Source organism: Trifolium pratense, linkage group LG1 (assembly GCF_020283565.1).
Source record: "Trifolium pratense cultivar HEN17-A07 linkage group LG1, ARS_RC_1.1, whole genome shotgun sequence".
Taxonomy (NCBI): Eukaryota; Viridiplantae; Streptophyta; class Magnoliopsida; order Fabales; family Fabaceae; genus Trifolium; species Trifolium pratense.
Window position 1 is genome coordinate 7588087 of NC_060059.1, and position 24019 is coordinate 7612105.

At 33.8% G+C, this 24019-nt stretch overlaps 3 protein-coding genes across 6 annotated transcripts; 2 read left to right on the plus strand and 1 right to left on the minus strand.

The window, feature by feature from the left end:
• The first annotated feature begins 366 nt into the window (after positions 1-366).
• LOC123903875 (protein PIGMENT DEFECTIVE 338, chloroplastic-like) lies at positions 367-6799 on the plus strand. Of its 3 annotated transcripts, XM_045953562.1 has the most exons (8): positions 367-1447; positions 2339-2413; positions 2493-2564; positions 2653-2733; positions 2848-2945; positions 3378-3503; positions 6066-6114; positions 6207-6799. In XM_045953562.1, the coding sequence occupies exons 1-8, from the start codon at positions 563-565 to the stop codon at positions 6366-6368; spliced, it is 1548 nt and encodes a 515-aa protein (XP_045809518.1). In that variant the 5' UTR covers positions 367-562; the 3' UTR covers positions 6369-6799. The 3 variants fall into 3 exon arrangements, with proteins under 3 accessions (XP_045809518.1, XP_045809511.1, XP_045809525.1); XM_045953555.1 differs by having other exon boundaries at positions 390-1447; positions 2653-2945; XM_045953569.1 differs by lacking the exon at positions 6207-6799 and having other exon boundaries at positions 390-1447; positions 5956-6114.
• Positions 6800-7969: 1170 nt separating this feature from the next.
• Positions 7970-11291, minus strand: LOC123903890 (ran-binding protein 1 homolog b-like). 2 transcript variants are annotated; one of them, XR_006808217.1, is made up of 5 exons: positions 11020-11277; positions 10780-10931; positions 10557-10682; positions 8282-8588; positions 7970-8229 (listed from the first exon to the last, which is right to left on the minus strand). XR_006808217.1 is itself a non-coding variant. In XM_045953576.1 (4 exons), the coding sequence occupies exons 1-4, from the start codon at positions 11163-11165 to the stop codon at positions 8359-8361; spliced, it is 654 nt and encodes a 217-aa protein (XP_045809532.1). In that variant the 5' UTR covers positions 11166-11291; the 3' UTR covers positions 7970-8358. The 2 variants fall into 2 exon arrangements, 1 of the variants encoding a protein (XP_045809532.1); XM_045953576.1 differs by having other exon boundaries at positions 7970-8588; positions 11020-11291.
• Positions 11292-19452: 8161 nt separating this feature from the next.
• Positions 19453-23771, plus strand: LOC123903867 (LRR receptor-like serine/threonine-protein kinase RGI5). Its single transcript, XM_045953549.1, has 2 exons — positions 19453-22832; positions 23154-23771. The coding sequence occupies exons 1-2, from the start codon at positions 19886-19888 to the stop codon at positions 23540-23542; spliced, it is 3336 nt and encodes a 1111-aa protein (XP_045809505.1). The 5' UTR covers positions 19453-19885; the 3' UTR covers positions 23543-23771.
• The last annotated feature ends 248 nt before the right edge of the window (positions 23772-24019 follow it).

The window sequence follows — 24019 nt, forward strand, 5'->3', positions numbered from 1 at the left end:
AACACGAGAAAGCGTGTCCTGACAATCAACATGTTTTTATATCATTCGCATTTGACACTTTTGGTTTTCTAGCACAATATGCTGCTGATCTTTTAAAAAAAATTCAAAGGATCAACTTGTTTTCCGTTTGCCTTTCAGGAATTTTTTTTTTTTTACACACTCATGTGAAATTTTTTTGAATATATATATATATATATATATATATATATATATATATATATATATATATATATATCATCTTTTAATAATTGAAATATAATTTTAAATAGATAAATTACATTATTAATAACTTCAATATAAAAATTATTTTTCTTAATTGTTGTACAAAGAATTTAAATAGTCTAAAGAATTTCCCACGACTACCATAGAATTTTTTTATCTAGATATCAAAATTGATCAAAAAAAGAAGGTAGAAATATCAAGCAGAAGAAAAGAAAGGCAGAGAGACAAACACAACACATGAACCCTCATATGGATAAAACAAAAACACCAATGTTATTGTTGTGTGATGTGTCTACCTGAAAACAAAAGATAATGTTTTGTTCACCTTCACCATACAAAAATGCCAATTATTCTCCATCCTTGTAAGTCTTTCTTATGCTTTAGTTGTAACTCATTCATTTTCACAAAGAAATCATATACAAACTCAACAAAACAAGTTTCTTCAACACCCCACAAATTTTGTTCTTTTCCCAATATAGTTTTTTCTAAGAAAGTTTCTATTTTGAGTGATACCCACTTCAAATTTAGCTCAAGGAATAGTGGGTTTGATGGGGTTTCTAGTGATTTATCTCGTGAAGCCATTGATGATGAAATTCAAGAACTTGAAAGTATTGAGTTGTTGAATAAGCCTTCACCTGTTTTTGAAGAGATGGGGCAAGAGAAACCTTCCAAAGAGGAAGTTCTAGCACCGTTTTTGAAGTTTTTCAAAGGTAGTAGAGATTATGTTAAGGAAGTTGAGGAAGATAATGAGGTATTGGAAGTTTCTGAAGAAAAAGATGATGCGAGTGATGAGAATGAAAAAGAAGATAAAGAAGAAAAAGAAAAAGAAGAAGATAAGAAGGTTAATGTTGAGTACTATGAACCCAAACCTGGTGATTTTGTGGTTGGTGTTGTTGTTTCAGGTAATGAAAACAAGCTTGATGTAAATGTCGGTGCCGACTTACTAGGTACAATGTTAACCAAGGAAGTGCTTCCTTTGAATGGTAAAGAAATGGATAATTTGTTATGTGATGTGAAAAAGGATGCAGAAGATTTTATGGTTCGGGGGAAATTGGGAATTGTAAAGAATGATGAAATAATGAGTGGAGTATCGGTGCCAGGACGACCGGTTGTAGAGACTGGAACTATTTTGTTTGCTGAGGTTTTAGGTAGAACATTAAGTGGTAGGCCATTGATTTCTACTAGAAGACTCTTTCGCCGGACTGCTTGGCATCGAGTGAGGCAGGTTTCTCTCTTTCTTTCATTCCTTTTTAGGCCTATCCAATGTTTAGTTTGTAGATGTTTCAAGTTTTCAATTTCTATGTTGAATTTATGAGTTGGATTAAGTAGTTCTAAATGACTAGTTTGAAGAGTTTATTGTTGAGAAAAACAGTAGTTTTGGTCCTCAATATACACATGAAACCATATTTGTTCTCCGATTATTAGCAACACCAAATTGGTTCTTCAATGATGATTAGTGCACTTGATTTTGGCTCTGTTTGTACAAACAGTTTAGTCAAGCGCTTGTAGCATAAATGCTTGTCATATATAAGTTAAAATAAAGTTGCATTGTTTTCATATAAGCTTTTTCATAAGCTATCCTGAAGAGCTTAAGAAAATAAGCTGAAAACAACTTATGGACATGTCATTAGCTATTTACAAAATCTCTCCCAAACAGTCTTACAAGTGCTTGTGTCACTAGAAAGTTCAAATAAGCTAATCCAAACTGATCATCTTTCAAGAGCCAAATTGCGTTGTTTTAATTTTATTCACTAGTTTGATGGCTAAATGTGAATCGAAGGATCAATTTGTTGATTTATATGAAGTTTTTGATATTATAAATTGAGATCTTGTATGACACTATGACTTGGTTAACATGTTTGGAGGAGCAAAAATGACATATACTGTTTATTATTTCATATCAACATAGTAGGCAAATGTTTCATTTCGTCATATTTATGTATATTGAATTTATAGTAAAAAAGAAAATGTATGCTATCTAATAGCGTGCAATTGATGTTCATTATCTTATAAATCCCACGTTATCATTGCTGGAAATCTTAAGTTTGTAAAGCCAAGTAACATATTTCTCATGCTAGTGAGATTTTAATCTTCTTTACTTTAATGTTTGGGGCAGATACAGCAGCTCAATGAACCGATTGAGGTTAGAATTACAGAGTGGAATGCTGGCGGTCTGCTAACAACGATTGAGGTCTGTCCCATTGATTTGAAATTCATGTTCACGTGGCATTTGAATATATGCTTATTTCTTCATGGATTTGGATGTGCAGGGTTTGCGAGCTTTCCTGCCTAAAGTCGAGCTTGTGACAAGAGTAAATAGCTTTACCGATTTGAAAGAAAATGTAAGTTGCAATTTTGTAACTTTCTTTAAACCATTGCAGCATGGTTACTTATCTTACAAGCTTCTGCTGATACTCTGTAATTGTATAGGTGGGGCGTTGTATGTATGTAGAAATTACTCAAATAGATGAAGCTAAAAACTCTCTGCTACTTAGTGAAAAGAATGCCTGGGTTAGTATTCAAATCTGTTTATTTCCTATTTTTCCTTGCTTTCTTGCATCGATGTTTCAGAGTTTTCTAAGTAGTGATTTCTCCTTTTTATCTTTTGAAATTTCTGTTGTGCAGGAAAAGCAATATCTTCGTGAGGGGACACTTTTAGATGGAACTGTAAAAAAGATCTATCGATATGGAGCACAGATTAAGATAGTAAATTCTAACAGAAGGTGAGTGATTTCTTTGATATAGATAACAAACCCTTGGAAAAAATATAACTCAAATCAACTTGATTTTCTGAATTTGGTGGAATTGTTTTGAGCTGCATTAACACTAATAAAATAAGTTTGCCAGTCATTGCTACCTATATGGTGGATTGCATCTAAGTTTCCTTTCCATTTATTCGATTCTGTAATTGTGTTTTAAACTGTTGAACTGAATTGACTAATGTTTTATGACAACTAAGTTTGAGTATTCACATCGGCAAAATGATCTAGTTGTGTCCTTGTTAGGTTCAAGCACATGAATGTTTCATATCTCTTTGAGTTTTCATCTAAAAGTTTTGTTTATCAACTTCATGAGTTTTAATTGTTAATTTTGGATGAAACCTGTCTATATTTGTGATCCTGACATTAAAAATGAACCTGTTGGATTCCTTTCAGTGGGTTGCTGCATGTTTCAAAAATCAGTCGGGCTGAAGTTGCTTCTGTCAGTGACATACTTTCTGTTGATGAGGAGGTTAAGGTTCTTGTTGTGAAGTCATTGTTCCCCGATAAAATCTCTTTAAGGTAATGGATTGTTTACTTTAACTTCCATCTGTAATTGTTTGCTGTATTAAGTCTGTTACGGTTAATTGGCCTTGTTAGGCTAACATTAACACGGGACACGACACTGACATGTCGACACCGATAATAATTTGAGAAAATAACATAATTCAATATAATCATAAGTGAAAATTCTGGTATCACAGGAATAATGTTTGATCAGATGTTCCAACACTCAACTTAAAGAGAATGTCGTACTTAATGTTGGAACATCTTACAAAACATAATAAAACAAATAAAAAAAAACAAGTAAACAAACAACACAGGGAATTGTTAACCCAGTTCGGTGCAACTCACCTACTCGGGGATACCAATCCAAGAAGGAAATCCACTAATAGTTATGGTTCCTAACACCTCAGCAAACACAAAGTTTACGTCTTATAACCTAGCAACTACCCATGACACTTCTATCTAGGAACTCCTAGACATGAGATCCCATCTCACTTCCACTTCTACCGACATAAATAGTGTGGTTTATATAATGTTGAATACAATGTGGAGACACACTCCTAGACACTAGTTCACTCTTGCTTAAAAGCTTATGAGTAAATCACACACAGTTAACTTCGTACTTCAAAGCTTACGAGTAACCTTACAATATTACAACTCTAACAAAGACACAGTCCTTAGCTTGTATACTACAAGAAAGGCTCACAATCACAAAGAACAGTTTAGACTCTAAGGAGGGTGTATTGGATTGAGATTTTATGAGACAATTTTGGCAAAAAAAGTCTTGATGATTTTATAAGATTTTGTTGGACTATATTGATTTTGTGAGATTTTAAAGACTTTTTTACAATCAAGATTTTTAACACATGATTTGAATGAATTTTGAGAGATTTTTTCAAAATACTTTTATACAATCAAGATTTCATAACACTTTATATATTAGGAAACTTTTGTATATTAGGAAAATTTTAAAAGAATCAATAAATTTTAATAAAAGAAATTATATTTTTTTGGGAATCCAAAATTTTAAAAAAAACCTTACATTTTTTTTACGTATATGTTTCTTTTTTTTTTTGTACATTTTTACGTATATGTTTCTAATCACCAATAAAAAGGTTATCACCACCACCACCATTAATGGAAAATAGAAGCAGATGAATGGGTGACGAAAAAAATTTGTTTGCCGTTGTAATTAATCAAAACTTTGTAAAAAAGATGTAGAATTTATTAAAATATTTTTTTGCAAAAAATATATTTGATAGGTAAAGAAGAAGAAGAAAACCGGTATAATGATGATAAAAGTAAAAAGTCTTAAAGAGTTTGAAAAATTCTCAAGGCTTTTGGGGAGATTGTTGAAAAAGTGAACAAAGAAAAGAAGAAAAAACCGGGTGCAGTGATGGTAACTGTGAAAGTAATAAAGAAGAAGAAGAAATTTTATACAGATGAAAGTAAAAAGTCTTGGAGAGTTCAAAAAGTCTCGAGGCTTTTGGTGAGATTGTTGAAAAAGTTTGTCAAGTGTATTTTCAACTAAAAAGTCTCTCAAAATCCATTCCAAACAACAATCCATCAAAATCGGTAGACTTTTGAATACCAATGGACATTTTAAAAGTAGGAACAAATCTCAATTGAATACCAACAGATTTTGTTGCCCTGAAAAAAAATCTTATTTGTCTTGATTGAATACCACAAGATTTATTTAACTTTTTTAAAAGTCTTGATTGAATACCTCAAGATTTTTTTGTCATGAAAAAGTCTTTTAAAATCCCATGAAATCTCAATCCAATACACCCCCCTAAGACTCAATATGTAAAACTCAATGTGTTTCAATGATTTGGTCTTGGTCTTGGTCTTCATATATATAGTGAGCTAGCACGCTCCACTTTCTTCAAGATGGGCTTCAGAACACAGCTGGACATGCGTCATATCCAGCTAAGCACATCATACCTTAATGTAAACTTTCCTAAAATGGTTGATCATCTTTAGGAAATAAACAAGATACTGAATCCTTCCATTAAGTCTTGATAAGAACAAATCTTCATTGATAAGGTCTAGATCAGATCAAATCTATATATACACGTTGTAGAGTGGATTTCCATATATAGCAGATACGCGTAATAAATGCGCAAGATTTGGGCAATCAGACTGTCGTACCCAACATGTTGAAACATTTGGTCCAACATTTTGCTTGTATATTTGTTTTAGCAAAATGAGGCTAACACACAAATATCCAACAATAAGTGTCGGTGTCTTGTCAGTAGCGTGTCCGTGTTTCATAGAATGTGATTTGGAGTCTAGCTCTAAGAAGTAAGAATGGTTCTTAGCATTAAAAAGAATTCTTTTTAGCAGAACCAACAACATATAATCTAATGTAGGGTATAACTTGTGAGGTCCATTTTGAAATCCTAAACATTGCAGTTGCACCATTAAAATAAAAAAGTGATAAGAGTTATTAAATATTGTGGCATAGATGGCCCTACCTAAAGGAGTTAAGAACCACCGATATGTTCAGCATTGGAGATGCTCTAAGATAGTGCTATAAATTGGTGCTGATGGCAAGTTGTTTTTCTTACCATGCAGCATTGCAGACCTTGAAAGTGAACCTGGCCTTTTTCTTTCAAATAAAGAGGTATCTATTATTTAATTGTTATATGTATTATTTTTATGGTTTTAGTTGGACTGAGCATGATAAATTCTTATTTATTTTTTGGCCATATAAAGAGAGTATATCTAGAGGCTAATATGATGGCAAAGAAATATAAGCAAAAGCTACCTTCTCCACCTATTGACACTGCAAGATTAGAACCTTTGCCAAATAGTGCTTTGCCTTTTGAAAATGAAGAACTTTATGCAAACTGGAAGTGGTTTAAGTTCGAAAAATGATGATGAAACAAGAGCATGAAAGAAATTATTCACTGAGACAGGCTCCATTGAGAAAACCTGATATTTGCATGGATCGCCAGTCCCATGACGGGGCTGCCGTTTTGGATGAAAACATGAAGAGCCTCCTTGACCTTGAGTAGAGAAGCTTTTAATGCTGTCATTGTTCTCCTATGTTGTTTGAGCACATAAAGAGCACCAGCCACAAAGTATATGATGAAACGAATCACAGATTAATTCACTTTTAGTCTTTTTTCACCTTCAAATTTATCTCTTGTCGCGGAAAAAAAATTTCTTGAATTTTTTCTTGAGTTCCTTCCCCCTCCTTTTTAGGTGTCATATTATAGATAGATTCATATAGTTGGATGTAAGTTCTGAATGTAAACTAGAGTAATTTAAATTGTTACAGAGAAGCTTCTTACACTATCATCTAATTGTGTTGACATTTTTGACCATTTAGTTCAAAAGATTCATTACATGATGTTTTAACACATTGTTAAATAATAATGTAAAAGTTTCCAACTTGTAATTGTAATTATATCCATTCACTCAAGTTTTGAGTTTGATATTTTTTTTTACATGACTTTTCCTTGATTTTGCCTCTATTATTATGTATGAATTTGACGGGCGTAATCTCTAATTTTAGTAGTTGTTTGCCAATAAGAATTGGAGGTGTTATTTCCTTCTCCTATTCTGAGGTGACACTTTTTTAATAAAAGAGGGTCTTGCCCCAAAAGAGGAAAACTACAAAGAAATTTAAACAAAGAGTATAAACTCCAATTACATCAGCATGAAGCAAACAAGAAATCTTAACTAGATTGGTCTCATACATTACCCACCTATCACCATCTTCACATGCGAGATTAGCTAACGCAATTGCATACATATTACCTTCACAAAACAAATTACAAATCTTCATGTCTCAATTTGTTTCTAATAAATGCTTAACACGCTGAATAATACTACCTCCAGCCACACTAACACCAACATTCCTTCTACTCTTCAACCACTCAACAGAGTTCCACATTAGTCCTCTACTCCTTGCAAGCTGCAAGCACTCAAGAACACCCTACAATTCTGCTATGAAAGCATTGCAGCAGCCATGCCATGCCCTTTAAAAAAAAACAATTAATTGGCATTTGAGTCTCAAATCAAATCACCACAACCCGCCACGATATCACCTTTATTAGCACCACCCATGGTCAACTTTACCCAATCCTAATGAGCCTCAACTTTAGATGAGCTATAAAGCCTACTCATTTTGCTCATGCTAGAAGCATAGTTATTGATAGATATATTTACCATAGCGACTGTATTAATTCCTCGTTTGGTCAAACAACCATTAATGTGGGGTGAAAAGCTAAAACAACAGCATGTTACTGGACTAGAAACTATTGCTGTTATATACTTATGATCTGGATAGTGGACAGGATTTAAAGCCAAAGTTAAAAGATCAAGTATATGTCTTGTAACCCAGTGAGTTGCCGCAGCCTCGGGTTTATTAGTCTAATCATGAAATTGTGAAGCTTCTAATAGTAGCTTCTCATTTAATGTGCATTGATATCACATTTTCTCTATTAACAAAACACATACCAAACTGAAAATAAAAAAGGATAAAAGACCAAAAATGTATTTCAACCAAAATATGAATCTCAAACTAGTATCCAAAACCTGTGTTTGATTGACTTTGACGAATCTCGACTGCAACCACCCAACCAACCCGACTCATTACTCGCAACAGATACATATGTAGAATGAAAATGACTATAATAAACTCCCAGAGCCCGAAAGCTAAACAAATTCAAGCCTCAAAATTCACAACCAACCCTAATTTTGCTTGCTGACAAAAACTCAAAAGATGACACAAACAGCTCAATTGAATGACATTGACAATCTGACAACTATTAAGTATGACAATATCCAAAGACATGGACGGTAAAAACATCGACCACAACCTTGTCAGATTGCATAGTAGTATGAAATATGAATATACTCAAGCAGAGGACGCAGGCTCTTCAACTTTTTTATTTGCATCAACTGCTGCGGATTCCTTCTCTTCAGTTTTTTCTTCAGACTTCTCTCCATCTTTCTTCTCTGCATCAACAGCCTTGTCTTCAACAGTCAACTTCTCAACAAGACCAGCTGCTGCAGTTGCAGCCTTGTCATCAACTGGCTTCTGGGACTCTGCAACTTCTTGGAATGTTTCCATAAAGCTTTTTGCATCTGGCAACAAGAGCAATGGTAAATATACAAATAGAATATAGCAAAAATAACAATGTATTGATATTTGTCCAGAGCAAATGAAACTTTAGTTAAAGAACTATCCATACAATAATCTTATATCCTCAAGGCAGACAGTACAGTACACAATAATGTTTTATATAAATCATGCAGGCCATGCAAGAGATAACTGGAAAAACCATTCCACTTCTAATACAACACTGAGTAAGTATGTGCTAAATCCTTGAAATTGAAAATTGGAGAGTGTAACCTTTAGAATAATACTAACTACATAATTTTTTATCCGGCCAACACACAGGTAATACTGTAATAGATATCTTAGAAAATGGCAAGAGCTCTCACGAGCATAGAACTACAACGATTTTTATTACATATTATTTAAAGGTGCTATGTATACAATGCTTGTGTAGCTGTGATCTTAAATTTTTGCTGAAAATGTTCAGAAAGTACAAATATAGTACTTATGTAGACAATGCTCGTGTAGTTGTGATCTTAAAGTTTTGCGGAAGATGTTTAGAAAGAGCATGTAACAGAAATTGCACGGCAAAAATTGAAAGAAAATTCATAACAGTGAGTTATCATATAGCAGGAAATTTAACTGTGCATATAAGGATGCCATGAACTTATGAAACAAGAGAACTAAGATAGCTCAGAATCTGAGTTATCCACCACATTTGATTTGCGGGAATCAAATACCTTGGCTAGTTAAACCTTTTATTCAGAATTTTAACAATGAAAATAAAATTAAACACAGTACACATTTTATTTAAACTCTGAAGAAACAAAATGAGAAAACATGCATCAAGACTGTTTCATGACTATAGTGCAATCATCAAAGACATGAGACATTTACATATTTATCTACTATTTATAAATACAACTGTTGGACCAGGGGCAAAAATAAATATTTTGAAATCCGGAAGATATTGCGAATGTGTGCTCCTACTAGGGACCAATAATGTAAAATGCTTGATACCTCCTATTAAAAAGATTTTGACACGTAACTGAGAACTCGATTTTAAGTTGAGGCAATTCAAAACAAACTGAATTGATACAAAATGTACCCAAACCAAACTTTCTTCCACAACTTCATTGTTTTATAAAACAGTTGTGCATTTCTAGGTATCTACCATATTGCCAGCTATGCAAGAGACCGAACATCAAAATAAACAGAAGGTGTGATGACAAGTGTACCGTGTCAAATTACCATAAGCCCAAGAAGCTCGTCCTATGAAATCTTACAAATGCAAGTTCACTAAATAGTTGTGTAGACAAGACACAAGGTGAATGTCCCATACTACTTAATTATAATGCCTATAATTTTCTTACATTACATAAAGTAACAACTAAATATCCAAGTTCATCAAGGGGAAACTTTGCAAGACCAGTGTTTTTGCAGAGATTTATCAAAAGCAACTTCAGAAGCACAAAGCATAAAAACAAATGATAATGTTTTATGGGGATGCTAGGTACAGAAAATTACATTGTCTTTAAACAATTCAGCGCTCAAATCAGGGGAACAAATAAAAAAACATAGATGCCTTCGAATGACTAAGAATACCAAACACTAGATCGAAACTTCACAGATTAACATTGCCTTGCAGTCATATCAATTATGAAACAGAAATTGGCAAATCAATTAAAATTGACTAACCAACTTTATCTAATAATGAATCTGCAAAATTCATTTAAATCACACTAACTACAAAAACACCAAACATAATAGCCACATTGCAAATTAAAACATCAGACCAAAATTTCCAAACACTAGAGAGAAACTTTACAGATTAGCCATTGCCACCATATCAATTACGAAACACAAATCGGTAAATCAATTAAAACTAAAGTAACCAACTAACTTCATCTAACAACTAATCACGAAATTCATCTAAATCAAGCTAACTACAAAAACGTCTGCAAAATGCATCTTAAAAGCCCATGCATACTTACTTTCAATCGAAGGAAATCGAATGCAGAAAAGCTCATCCTTGAGTTCACCATCAGCAAAATCCCTAGCATGCCAAACACAAGATTTCTCATTCCCAGCATGCTCTTGAACAGACATAGTAGGTATAACTGCAACAATCAATAACCAGAAAAATCTCAGTATAGTATCAAAATTGTGAAACAAAGATTAAGATGCAACAAAAACAAAATTCAACAAATCACGTACTGAGATGATTGGCACAGATCTTGAGGGTTTTGGATTGCCTCATGAGAAGCCTAACTTTACCAGTAACCTTATGCTTCAAAAACTTAACGGTACCAGCACCTCTTTCCTTCCACTGATTTCCATCTTTATCGAACCGATAAAGCTTGGATTTGCTGCGATCAATGAAAAAACGATGAACAATGTAAGTTAAAACCCTAAAACGAAAGAAAAAGGAAAAAATATGAAATGAAAAAGACGTACAGATCTAGAATTGCGACTTCGTCTTCTTCGCCTGTAGTGACGGCAACCTCTTCGAGTTTGACGATGGGAGCGACTTGTGCTCCGGTGTCTTCGTCATCGCCGACGGCTGGTGCCTCTTCCTCTTCACGGTGCTCGGGATCGGCCATTTGAATCTAGAGAGAGAGAGAGAGAGGGTTTGAATTGTAAAGCGGTTATGCTAGGGTTTAGAAAAGTGTTGGAATTTTTGGGATGTAATGGGAGTGAGTGAGAGTGGGGGTCGGTGTCAAGTGTTGTATATAGGGAAATGGATTCCCTGCTGTGCTATTTGACTCAGGTTAATCTCAGTTATTCATTTTGAAATCTGGACCACCAAAATTTTGATCTAAAGGCTATAAATACATGATTGTATGGTCATTTGTAATGCATGAAATCTAGGTCCCATTTTTTTTTTGGCATAAGTTATGGTGCATAAGCCACCATGCATAAATATCCCAGATTGCTTAGCACGCCCCTCAGTTTGCTTAATGCGCCCCCATATTGTTTAGCACACCCCCCCCAAAATTGCTTATCGCCCCCAGTTTACTTAGTGCGCCCCCCAAATTGATATGTGCGCCTCCCACCCCCAACATAAATAACACACAAAACTATTCCACGAGCAGAATAGTTTTGGATTACAACTAATGTGAAACCATTCCATAACAAAAATGGTTTTGGGGGGCGTGCGAGAAAATTTGGGGGTGCATGAGGAAAAAATTTGGGGGCGCGAAAAAATCTGGGGGTGCGCTAAGCAATTTGGGGGGTATGTTAAGCAATTTTCATTATTTATGCATGGTGCATAAGGAGTTGTCAAGTGGATCGGGTTGGTCCAGCCTGCCTCGACTCGATGGTCCAAGTGTCCAACACATATAAGGGATTTTAGTGGGCCAGTCTATTTACTTTGTGGGCTGCTAAATTTAGTCTGATCCAATTAGTAATGAGTTATGTGGTCCGATGAGCCGGCCAACAAATTTTCATATTATTATTTTTATTTAAAAAACATGTAATGACAATTAAATTATTATCCATCAAATAAGTCGGTGTCAAGATTTCATAATAGATGTTTTTATCCTTTCTTTTTTAGTATTTTTTTCATCAAGGTCTCCTTCAATAATATTTTTAGTATTAGCAACTCGAACATTACTAAATCATCATCATCACATCCTCCGACTCATTGTCAATAACTTCTAAAGTTTTATCAAAAGCATTTGACACTGAAGCTTGACATTCTTAAGGGTCTCCTTAATTATTCATCGAAACTAAAATATGTGTTTTGTTGATTATTTTGGTACTCGTATATTTTTAATTATTCAATTTAATCTATAAAATTACAAATAAAAAGAGGTATTTGTTATTGTACGATGGGGGAGTAATTGATGATTTGAGTGTCTTTCGTATTAGCACCCTCTCCCTTTCTATCTCACTCTCTTGTAGTATTGGAATTCAAATATTCTATATTTTGGCCCTGTGGTCTTTTTGACCCAGACCTAATCTGCCTTTGGAGCTTAGCTGTGTGGATTGCTTAATGACACCAGCTTCTTCAGAAACAATACTTTTAAAATCTTAGTTTTGTATTTTTACTAGAATCATTGAAATGGTAATTGTAAAACAGATTGCATGTTTGGAACAAGCTACGAAACAAAGTAGCAAAAACATATATATTAAGCTTAATATAAACCTGAGCCATTAGGTTTGGTCTAATGGTGAGAGATTTGAGTAGTATGGTATATAGGTTCTGGTTCGATCCCCAACTCATTGTAAACAAAAAAATAAATATAAAACTTATAAATCAATTTGTAAGACGAGCGATTTCACACTTATGGACACTTTTTTATATAATAAACGTAGAACTTTCAACACTTCTAATCACACCAAAATGAACGTTGCACCCTCTTTTCTTTTTGGAGATGTGCTAGGATGAGACCCGATTAAGAAAGGTGGTTTAGATTTTAAAATTTAGGGTTTTGGAGTTGGATTTTAAAGTTTTAGTGTTTAGAATTCAATGTGAGTGTTTGTAAGTCACACTTGAGGCCTATGGACCGATCTGTGTGTTTCGTTCATAAATCTTAATTTAACGGGTAAAAATGCTAAAATTGTTAGGTCAAATGCATTGATTAGGGTTTAAATTGCTACTCATCCATTTATATGTGTTAGTTTTTCATGACTATTGTTATTTTGTCTATTTATAAAAATAAAAAGACAATAGTGTTCTTTCAATAGATAAAGAGATAAAATATGGATAAAGACAACAATATTCTTTCGATGGATATAAAGAAAGACAATATATTTTTCTTTCATTTCTCTCTGGTGCCTGGAAATAATTTATTTTGCACATAGTAACCTAGTTCTCCTAATAGCTCACTTATTTTATGGTTTCAATTTCCTTTATATATTAAGACAGAAAACATGTTTCCCTCCTAAACTTACTTAATAGTCCGCCTAAATCTTCTACCTTTTTTTTAATTAATTAATTACTTAAATGTCAACAATAACACCTTGCAAAACCTTTCAAATTCCTATTCCACTACTACAATTAATTCCACCTAAACTCCTACCCATATTTTATTCTTCATATCTCATACACATTCAATTCCCCTTTCCAATTCTAATAGCCACCCTTTAGAGCAAAGGAAACAAATCGACATCTTTATGTTTAAAAAAAAAATTCTATATTTTTCCTAGAGTTAAATATATTGTTCATCCTTATAAAATAAAATTAGTAAATTTGGTTTTTATCTCTATAAACACAAAATCACATTTTTTTCATACTCTAAATATTTTCTATTTTGTTTTTAGTCTCTCATCACCAATTTATGTTTATGTTCATCTTAATCAGGGTCGATCCTGACTATTTGGAGGTCTAATTTAAATATTAAAAATAGACTCCTAATAAAAAACATGTTAAAAAAATTTAAAAAATATATCATTTATTTAAATTATAAGTAACATAAGAAACATCAATAATGAATTGATTCAGCGGTAGGCGTTTTGGTTCCCTTAAACATGTGGTCACATATTCGATTTCATGGCTCATGCGTATGGAAATCATTCGGTTGGGAGAAAATTCTTAATCAAGAAACATGTAATTTTTTTTACTTGATTAGGATATCTTTTTTTATTAAACATATGATATTTTATTAAACATTGGTAATATATAAGCATTATTATAAGGCCTCAAAATTAATCTATTGAGTACATTTGATATTTTATAAACACTAACAGTATATAATTATTATAATTATATTACCTCAACATTTTCAGTTGAGCCCCTCAAAATTTTGAGGCTCGATGTTGTCGCTCACCCTGCACCTCATAGGGACGGGCCTGATCTTAATGTCAATGTTTTGACCCCTTTTTTGTTCAAGACATGTCTATATATTATGTCTATATATTATATTAAACATATATAATTTCATATTATGTTAAAAAATATAAAAAAACATGTCAAAATTTTGTCCATTAGGATTAAAAACAAAATAGATCGATATTATTCTAAGGATAAAAACATTTGATTTTTTTTTTTGTCAAGTAGGCATAATGATTAAAAATTTCATTCTTAAGGTGGATAAGTGAGATGACCGGAGTTCGAACCTCGGCCTCATGCATATATAATACAATGTACATGCCAACTGAACTAAACTCACGGGATAACATGTGATTTTTTTGTTTTATAAGAACAAAAAGCAAAATTCGTTAATTTTATAAGATGAAAATGTCTGGAGTTCTCCCATAATGGGTTGAACCTTCTTTGTTCTAGAGGTAATAATATTTTATCATCTAAAACATATGATTATGTATAATTTACCCGTCCATTGCGAGCTTAGGCGCTTAATCAAATAATTATCCTGCCTAACATCAACTCAAAACCCTTTGATATTCCTTTTATTTTTGTCCTTCCAACTGAGGCTATAGACGAGGACCCTTCATTTTCCTCCGCTCTTTTTCAACGCCAAGGAATACTACTAACCTTTAACAAATGCACGACTAACAACAATTTTGTGGAGTGTTCTTTCACTTTTTTTATTTATATTTTTGTCCCTTAATCAAATTAATTAATCATAGGTTTACTATTTTATTCCATAATTTTTTTATTTCATTTTGGTCCTTAAGCTATAAACATTATACAATTTGATCCTTTATTTTTTTGTTTCATTTTGCTCTAATAAGTTTGAATAATCGACACTTTAATCCTTTAAGTAACTAAATTTTGACAATTTAATCCTTCTAACCATTAAGTTTAAGCCAAAAAAAATCTTTCTAATTTAAACTTTGTGCAAGATATTTTTAGTAATTAGAGTTTGTACTATTATTCATCAAGAGCATTGATATATATGGAGGAGGGAAGAAGAGAAGAGAAGAGAAGAGAGAAAGTCACAAAGAATATAATTTTTCTTATTTACTAAGAGTTCACTTTACATGATGCATAAGATCTATTTATTGATAAATATAATGGGTCAATAACATGGATCAATAATTTATATGAAAACGCCTGAGCGTGAGGGGGTGTGTTGGATATTCCGCCTTCATTGCGGTCCGCCCCCGTCCGCCTAATTGCGGCATTTGGGTTGCCTTCATTGCAGCCTCCAACACCTTCATTGTGTTGGGTGTGAAGGGGTGGATTTAGTCCCACATTGCTAAGAGATATGGCCTGTGTAGTGTTTATATACTAGAGGCAATCCTCACCTTACAAGCCGGTTTTGTAGGGATGAGTTAGGCCCAATATAAAATTTGACATGGTATCAGAGCCTATCCTAGATCTATTGTTGGGCTTCCCGCATCGTCCACGCTTCAGGCCCATTGGGCCTGAGCGTGAGGGGGTGTGTTGGATATTCCGCCTTCATTGCGGTCCGCCCCCATCTGCCTAATTGCGGCATTTGGGTTGCCTTCATTGCAGCCTCCAACACCTTCATTGTGTTGGGTGTGAAGGGGTGGATTTAGTCCCACATTGCTAAGAGATATGGCCTGTGTAACGTTTATATAGCTTGGGCAACCCTCACCTTACAAGCCGGTTTTGTGAGGATGAGTTAGGCCCAATATAAAATTTGACATGGTATCAGAGCCTATCCTAGATCTATTGTTGGGCTTCCCGCATCGTCCACGCTTCAGGCCCATTCATAACAAAATTATATTTTTTTAAAAATTAAATTTTTTCTTTCTTAAAATTTAAAATGATTAAATTGTTAGTTTTTTTTTTTTTTAACATTTTTATGTTATAAATGTAATCTATCAATTGTTATAAAATAAATATACTCTCTCAATTCACACCATGGAAAACCAATATTCTACACAGCAACACAGTCCCGTCCCGTGCATCGCACGGGTACACGGACTAGTTATTTTAATAAAACAAAAATTGCATATAGTATAAAGTTTGTCTCATGATTTGTTTACTTTTGAAACCTCACCTAATTAATTGCCTTGGACCAGCCCAGCCCCATATTAAGATTATAACCCATTTGCTGCACACATATTAAGATACTACATTGTTTATTTTACACGTATATTTTTATAAGTTAATCTCCTTTGTCCTCTTCATTATAATTTTACTTTTTGTATATTAAAAAAAGCATGACACTAGCTGCAAGGACCTGATGAGTGATGACAAGTTAATTGATAATAATAAAAGGATCTCAGAGTGATGAATTTGGCACCTCTCACTACCATTATATAATAAGGTTTGGGGCTCTATGAACTTAGGTATCATTAGACTACATGCATAAATAATGACCATGGACATTCAAAATCAATCTCATGTGACATACAAAAATGGAAGCAACTACAAAATCATAAATGTAATGTATTATCATTTGAGTTTAGAAGAGAAGGACTTTGAAGGAGAAAAAAATTAAAAGAGGAATTGAAGGACTATTAAATGGTTACGATCGGTCATTTACTTAGTGACCGGCTTTTAGCGACTGAAATTTTGGTTTCACATTTTTATTTATCACCATGATGACACATGTACGAAGTTTACTATTGTTGATAGTGATGATTAATCTTCGTCGGATAACCTATACGACGCATAAGGTCGATACGCAAAAAGCTACTTGAACCAATTCGTTGCTCGTTTCACGCTTTTTTTAGTAGTGAATCTGAATAAAAGATTTCTACTTCATCCTCTCTAGTTAGGGGTTGAAATTGATCTATTACACTTTGTGTGAATTACTCTACTTAGTACTATTAAGATTCTTATACACTCATAATAATGACCCAAACAAATTTGAACTTTTATATGGTAAACAAACCACCGTTTTTTATAAAAACAAAGCAAATGAATAAAATAAAAGATACATGTTCCCTGCGGAGTTCACTGCAGAGTTATGGGTTTGTCTTTTTTGGTTGCTTTTAAGTCCAGCTTCTTATCTTAATGAATCACTAATATCTAATTACGAAATGCCACATAGTTCAATCAACAAATTGAGTGTGTGTATATATTAGATGTGATCAATTATTATGCTATTTAGAAATAAAATACATGGAGTTTTGGTTTATGCTAGACTATGTTGCAGGATTGGCATGCACATTATTAGAGCATTTATAAGCTATATAAGTTATAAACTCATCATCTATAAATTAACTTATCAATTATTGGCAATTTTTTGTTCAAAAAAGTCATTGAGTTTCATACACTATTAATACGAGATCTCTGTAACATTATGTCATACTAATGCAACTTATACATATTTTGCTATAATGGTAAAAAATGAGGTGTCTTATATTAATGATGATAGATAACTATCGATAATTGATTAGTCTAAGTGACAAAAAACTTGAGTTTTAATCAAATGTTTGTTTAACTAACTCTCTAGTTCAAACTCAAACTTGAACATGCAATAACGTTAAAACAAGTGATAATTTATCACTCGATTAACATTTTCCGGTGAGTAGTAATAGAATATCATACTCCTAGCTACCATCCCTAAAGGTTCTCAATTCTAAAATTTTGTGACATTTATGAGAGATAAGCCTCGTGCAGCTGAATTGTAAGAAACAATCAAAAGATTCAAAACCTGAACCATACTAATAAAAACCCTAATCGTTACCCGTGCCCTAATTTAATCCAAATCTCAAACTCTCTCTCTTTGTCATGTGACATACAAATTTCTTTTACTCCACTCCCAAAACAAACCCACCTCCTCTTCCTCGGTAACCAAATCACTCTAACCTTTCTTAATGCCACTCCATAAACAGTAATCACACACTAAAAAATAGACTAAGTAAAACTAACAAAATTTACACCACCATTTAGGGTGTACATGTATCAAATTGGGTTGGGTTTACCTCATATTTCTCCATCCCATAATGAGGAGTCGGTTTGACTATATATATATGTTGTTTACATATCTTGCCATATTAGTTGGATCAAAATTCCCTACAATAAATATATATTTGACAGTTTCCCATAATAATGAATCTCGGCCGGTTATTTATGGTCGAATGGTTCAAATTTCATATACAGTCTCACTCACTAAAACAATATCAACTGTCAATTTGAGATCAACGGTCTTACAGCAAGACGCCGTAACTGCGTCAAATTCTATCCCTTATTAGTTTATGCAAATTATGAAAACATATTTAAAATTGTTTTGCTTACTCTAACTCTTTAGGCTTTAACCTTTCACAATCTCCCAAGTTGCCTCACTCCTTATAGTAATGAAAGTACTCTTTCTGTTCCCAAGAAGGCAATGTGTGTGTACCTACCTCTATGGACATACATGAGTATTTGCACATAAACACACAGCTCTGAATCTCTTGCAATGTCTCAATCGGAGACCTTACTAGTAGTACTGGTACTAGTCATGACTTTGTGATACCACTAGTAATTTTGTTATATTGATGCAAGTAATAGTAGTACCCATTTCACATTTCACACCACATTGATGTGGTACCCATTTCACATTTCACACCACATTGATAGATTCATACAATCAAATCTACAGTGATATTTGGACCCCAAAAAATTTCTACAAGGACATTTTGTACTTTTACACATATTCCTGAATCCTGATATCTGAAATTTACACCAATCAAATGCCTCACAAATTATATTATGGTAATAAAATTTGGACACAATGTTTAGACACACATAAAAAGATAAAAGTAGAAAATGACAAAATTAAATAATATATGGTATATATTTTACGGTACATAATTAAGTTTTATCATGTGTGTGCGCCTAAATAACTTCAGAGTAACTAGAACAACATAAATTCAGTAAATAAATAAATAAATTACAAGAACAAATATGGGAGCCCACTCCTTCCTGCACTTGATTTTTACAAACTGTCAACACTGTCCCTATTCATACATCCCCTCCATCACAACTAATGCAAATAATAAAGGTCAATTTGGTACATATACACCACAACCAATACAGCCAAACCCATGAATAAAAAACTAGCCTAAGTTACTAGTACTATTTAAATAAATCATTAAATTAAATCCTCACAATAGATTATCAATAACAGTAATGTAAGGTTTTCAAATTTCAACAAAGTGCTTTGAAGTAAAGAAAAGCTCATCTACTACCTCACTACCACCATTAAGCTAAACCCTTTGGTTATTATTACCTCTAAGCATGGAAACCAATAATGTTTCATACACCAAAAGTTCCACAACTTAGACATAGCAACATCATCACAAGGTTTGTTTTGACTCTATCATTTAGCAGCAGAGAGACAAGGTATATTCTGGTATTAAGACTAAGACATGAAATAGTAGAAAAACAGTATTTGACCATTTTCTTAGCTCTATTCTCTTCCTTTCCTTCTTAAACATACTACTTGACACTATCTCTTTTTGTTTCACATGGTTGTGTTTAAAACTTTTGTGTGAAACTTAAGCATCATGCATGTGCTTTAACTATACTAGTACTCTTTTATCACCTTCACTCTTCACCTTCATCTTCAAAACTAATCTCAAACTTCAAGTAAAGTCACCATTTTCAGAAACACAAATGGAAAATATTAGTGTTAGTGTTACCTCTTTGTTCTTTTTCTTCATCTTTTTTAGCTTAACAAAGATACAAGAAGTAACATCTCTTTCACCTGATGGACAAGCACTTCTTTCTCTTGCAACATCATCACCTTCTCTTCTCTCTTCATGGAACCCTTCAACCTCAACACCTTGTTCATGGAAAGGTATAACTTGTTCACCACAATCTAGAGTAATTTCCCTTTCTATCCCTGATACTTTTCTCAACCTTACATCTTTACCACCTCAACTATCATCTTTAACAATGCTTCAACTTCTTAACCTCTCTTCAACCAATCTTTCTGGTTCAATCCCACCTTCTTTTGGTCAACTCTCTCATCTTCAACTCCTTGATCTTTCTTCAAACTCTTTAACTGGTTCCATTCCTAATGAACTAGGAAACCTTTCATCTCTTCAGTTTCTTTTCTTGAACTCAAACAGATTAACAGGAACCATTCCTCAACAGCTTTCTAATCTTACTTCACTTGAAGTTCTTTGTCTTCAAGATAATCTTTTCAATGGCTCAATTTCTTCACAGTTAGGCTCTTTGAAATCTCTTCAGCAGTTTAGGATTGGTGGTAACCCTTTTCTCACAGGAGAACTACCTTCACAGTTAGGACTATTAACCAACCTCACCACATTTGGTGCAGCTGCAACTTCTCTTTCAGGTTCTATTCCTTCAACATTTGGAAACTTGGTCAATCTACAAACTCTAGCACTTTATGATACTGAAATTTCTGGATCAATACCATCAGAACTTGGTTTATGTTCTGAGTTGAGAAATCTTTATTTACATATGAACAATCTCACTGGCTCTATTCCTCATGAATTAGGTAAGTTGCAAAAACTTACTAGTTTGCTTCTTTGGGGGAACTCATTATCTGGTAAAATCCCTTCTGAAATTTCAAACTGTTCATCATTAGTTATATTTGATGTATCTTCTAATGATCTATCTGGTGAAATACCTGGTGATTTTGGGAAGTTAGTTGTTCTTGAACAGCTTCATTTGTCCGATAATTCGCTCACCGGCAAAATACCGTGGCAGCTGAGTAACTGCACTAGTCTTGCAACCGTTCAGCTTGACAAGAATCAGTTATCAGGTACTATTCCTTATCAGATTGGTAAATTGAAGGTTCTGCAGAGTTTTTTCTTGTGGGGGAATTTGGTTTCTGGAACTATACCTTCTTCATTTGGAAACTGTACTGAACTTTATGCACTTGATCTTTCAAGGAATAAGTTAACAGGTTCTATTCCAGAAGAGATTTTCAGTTTGCAGAAGCTGAGTAAGCTTCTGCTTCTTGGAAATTCATTAACAGGAAAGTTGCCAGCAAGTGTTGCAAATTGTCAATCTTTGGTTAGGTTGAGAGTTGGAGAGAATCAGCTTTCAGGAGAGATTCCTAAAGAGATAGGAAAGTTGCAGAATCTTGTGTTTCTTGATTTGTACATGAATCATTTCTCCGGAAGATTACCGGTTGAGATTGCGAATATTACAGTTCTTGAACTCTTAGATGTGCATAACAATTACCTCGGAGGTGAAATTCCGTCGCTGATTGGAGAACTTGAAAATTTGGAGCAGCTTGATCTAAGTAGAAACAGTTTGACAGGTGAAATCCCTTGGAGTTTCGGAAACTTGAGTTATTTGAATAAGCTTATTCTCAACAATAATTTGTTAACAGGTTCAATACCTAAATCTGTCAGAAATTTGCAGAAGTTAACTCTATTGGATTTGAGTTATAACAGCTTATCTGGTAGCATACCTTCAGAGATTGGTCATGTTACAAGCTTAACCATAAGTTTGGATTTGAGCTCAAATTCATTCACAGGTGAAATACCAGATTCTATGTCTGCTTTGACACAGTTGCAATCACTTGATCTTTCAAGGAACATGATTCATGGAGGAATCAAGGTTCTTGGTTCTTTAACTAGTCTCACTTATCTCAATATATCCTACAACAACTTCTCAGGTCCTATTCCAGTAACTCCGTTCTTCAAAACTATAACTTCCAGTTCATATCTTCAGAACCGGAATCTGTGTCAGTCGATTGACGGTACTACATGTTCTTCAAGTCTGTTTCAAAAGAGTGGTTTAAAATCTGCGAAAACTGTAGCTATGATCACTATTATTCTAGCTTCGGTTACCATAATTGTCATTGCGTCTTGGATTCTGGTAACTCGTAGCAATCATCAATACAATGTTGAGAAAGCTTTGAGGATACCAGGTTCCGCTTCAGGAGCCGAGGATTTCTCTTATCCTTGGACTTTCATACCATTTCAGAAACTGAATTTCAGCATAGATAATATCTTGGATTGCCTGAAAGACGAAAATGTGATTGGAAAAGGTTGTTCTGGTGTTGTGTATAAGGCTGAAATGCCGCATGGAGAGGTTATAGCAGTGAAGAAGCTTTGGAAAACAAACAAAGGAGATGAAATGGTGGATTCTTTTGCTGCTGAGATTCAGATTCTCGGCTACATTCGACATAGAAACATTGTGAGGCTCATAGGTTATTGTTCTAATGGCAGTGTTAAGCTTCTTCTCTATAACTACATCCAAAATGGTAATCTAAGACAGCTTTTGGAAGGGAATAGGAACTTAGACTGGGAAACTAGATACAAGATTGCTGTTGGTTCAGCTCAGGGTCTATCTTACCTTCATCATGATTGTGTCCCATCAATTCTTCACAGAGATGTTAAGTGCAATAACATACTTCTAGATTCCAAATATGAGGCTTATATTGCAGATTTCGGTCTAGCAAAGCTAATGAATTCGCCAAATTATCATCATGCAATGTCCAGGGTTGCCGGTTCCTACGGCTATATTGCCCCAGGCAAGTCTATTTCACATTCTTTACTTTTTCTTAACCTTATTTTTATGTCTACATACTTTACTACCTTGATCCTCTGCAGCCTTACAGCCTGATCGGTCCAACTGAATATCAACCGTCTTTAAATTAATCCAACGACCGATGTTTGGTTGGACCAAGCTGCAGGACTGCAAAGGATTCAAAATGAATGCCGTTGTCCATTGGATACATTCAATTTTGGCTTAGGATAATTTTTAGTCTATGAGGTGTCAGCTCAATAGTAAGAGCTTGATTTTTAAATTGTATAAGTTTCTAACTATATCTTATGACCATTAATTGATGTAGAGTATGGCTACACCATGAACATAACAGAGAAGAGTGATGTATACAGTTATGGAGTGGTTTTGCTAGAGATACTAAGCGGAAGAAGTGCCGTTGAATCTCAACATGTTGGAGACGGACAACACATAGTTGAATGGGTGAAGAAGAAAATGGCAAGCTTTGAACCAGCTGTATCAATACTAGATACAAAGCTTCAAAGTCTACCAGATCAAATGGTGCAAGAGATGCTTCAAACACTTGGAATTGCTATGTTTTGTGTGAATTCTTCGCCGGTTGAACGTCCAACTATGAAGGAAGTTGTTGCATTACTGATGGAAGTGAAGTGTCAGCCTCATGAGGAGATGGGGAAAACCTCTCAACCTTTAATCAAACAGTCATCAACTCAATGCTGATTTTTTTATTTGTTTCTTTGTTTTAATAATTAGTTGCAATGGTGGTTAGTTTAGTTATTGATTTTCATCTGTTCTTTAGATGTAAACAAAGATGTTTGTTAATGTGGAAACTTTGAGAGTAGAGTAGTAGGGTTAAGGAAGGTAGAGAGGAACTGAAGTGATGTTCTATTCAAACGGCTATTATTGTACAGTTTTAGAAATTAATATCACAGATATCACTTATCTGCAATATTTGTGTCTTAATTGCCACATTTTGCTTACTTAAAATATAAGTTGTCCGGAAAGTCTCGCCAAAGATTGTTTCCGGTCATGATTTGAACTCGGATTTTTCTGAATGATTCGTCCATAACTAGAATTCAGTAACTAGTTAAGCTCAATCATTTGGTTAATTGCAAATGACGGAAACCGATTGAGCCATGCACCGCACACACATTGAGTTCAAAAAATAGAATTAAGTGAAGAACATTTGGCTTAGCC

Coding starts and splice junctions, on each gene's coding strand:
- LOC123903875 (XM_045953555.1), top strand. CDS start 563: ATGCCAATTATTCTCCATCCTTGTAAGTCTTTCTTATGCTTTAGTTGT. Junction 2,414..2,492: donor GTCTGCTAACAACGATTGAG/GTCTGTCCCATT, acceptor TTGGATGTGCAG/GGTTTGCGAGCTTTCCTGCC. Junction 6,115..6,206: donor TTTTTCTTTCAAATAAAGAG/GTATCTATTATT, acceptor GGCCATATAAAG/AGAGTATATCTAGAGGCTAA.
- LOC123903890 (XM_045953576.1), bottom strand. CDS start 11,165: ATGGCCGATCCCGAGCACCGTGAAGAGGAAGAGGCACCAGCCGTCGGC. Junction 10,683..10,779: donor GATCTGTGCCAATCATCTCA/GTACGTGATTTG, acceptor TGATTGTTGCAG/TTATACCTACTATGTCTGTT. Junction 8,589..10,556: donor TCGATTTCCTTCGATTGAAA/GTAAGTATGCAT, acceptor TCTTGTTGCCAG/ATGCAAAAAGCTTTATGGAA.
- LOC123903867 (XM_045953549.1), top strand. CDS start 19,886: ATGTGCTTTAACTATACTAGTACTCTTTTATCACCTTCACTCTTCACC. Junction 22,833..23,153: donor CTACGGCTATATTGCCCCAG/GCAAGTCTATTT, acceptor TAATTGATGTAG/AGTATGGCTACACCATGAAC.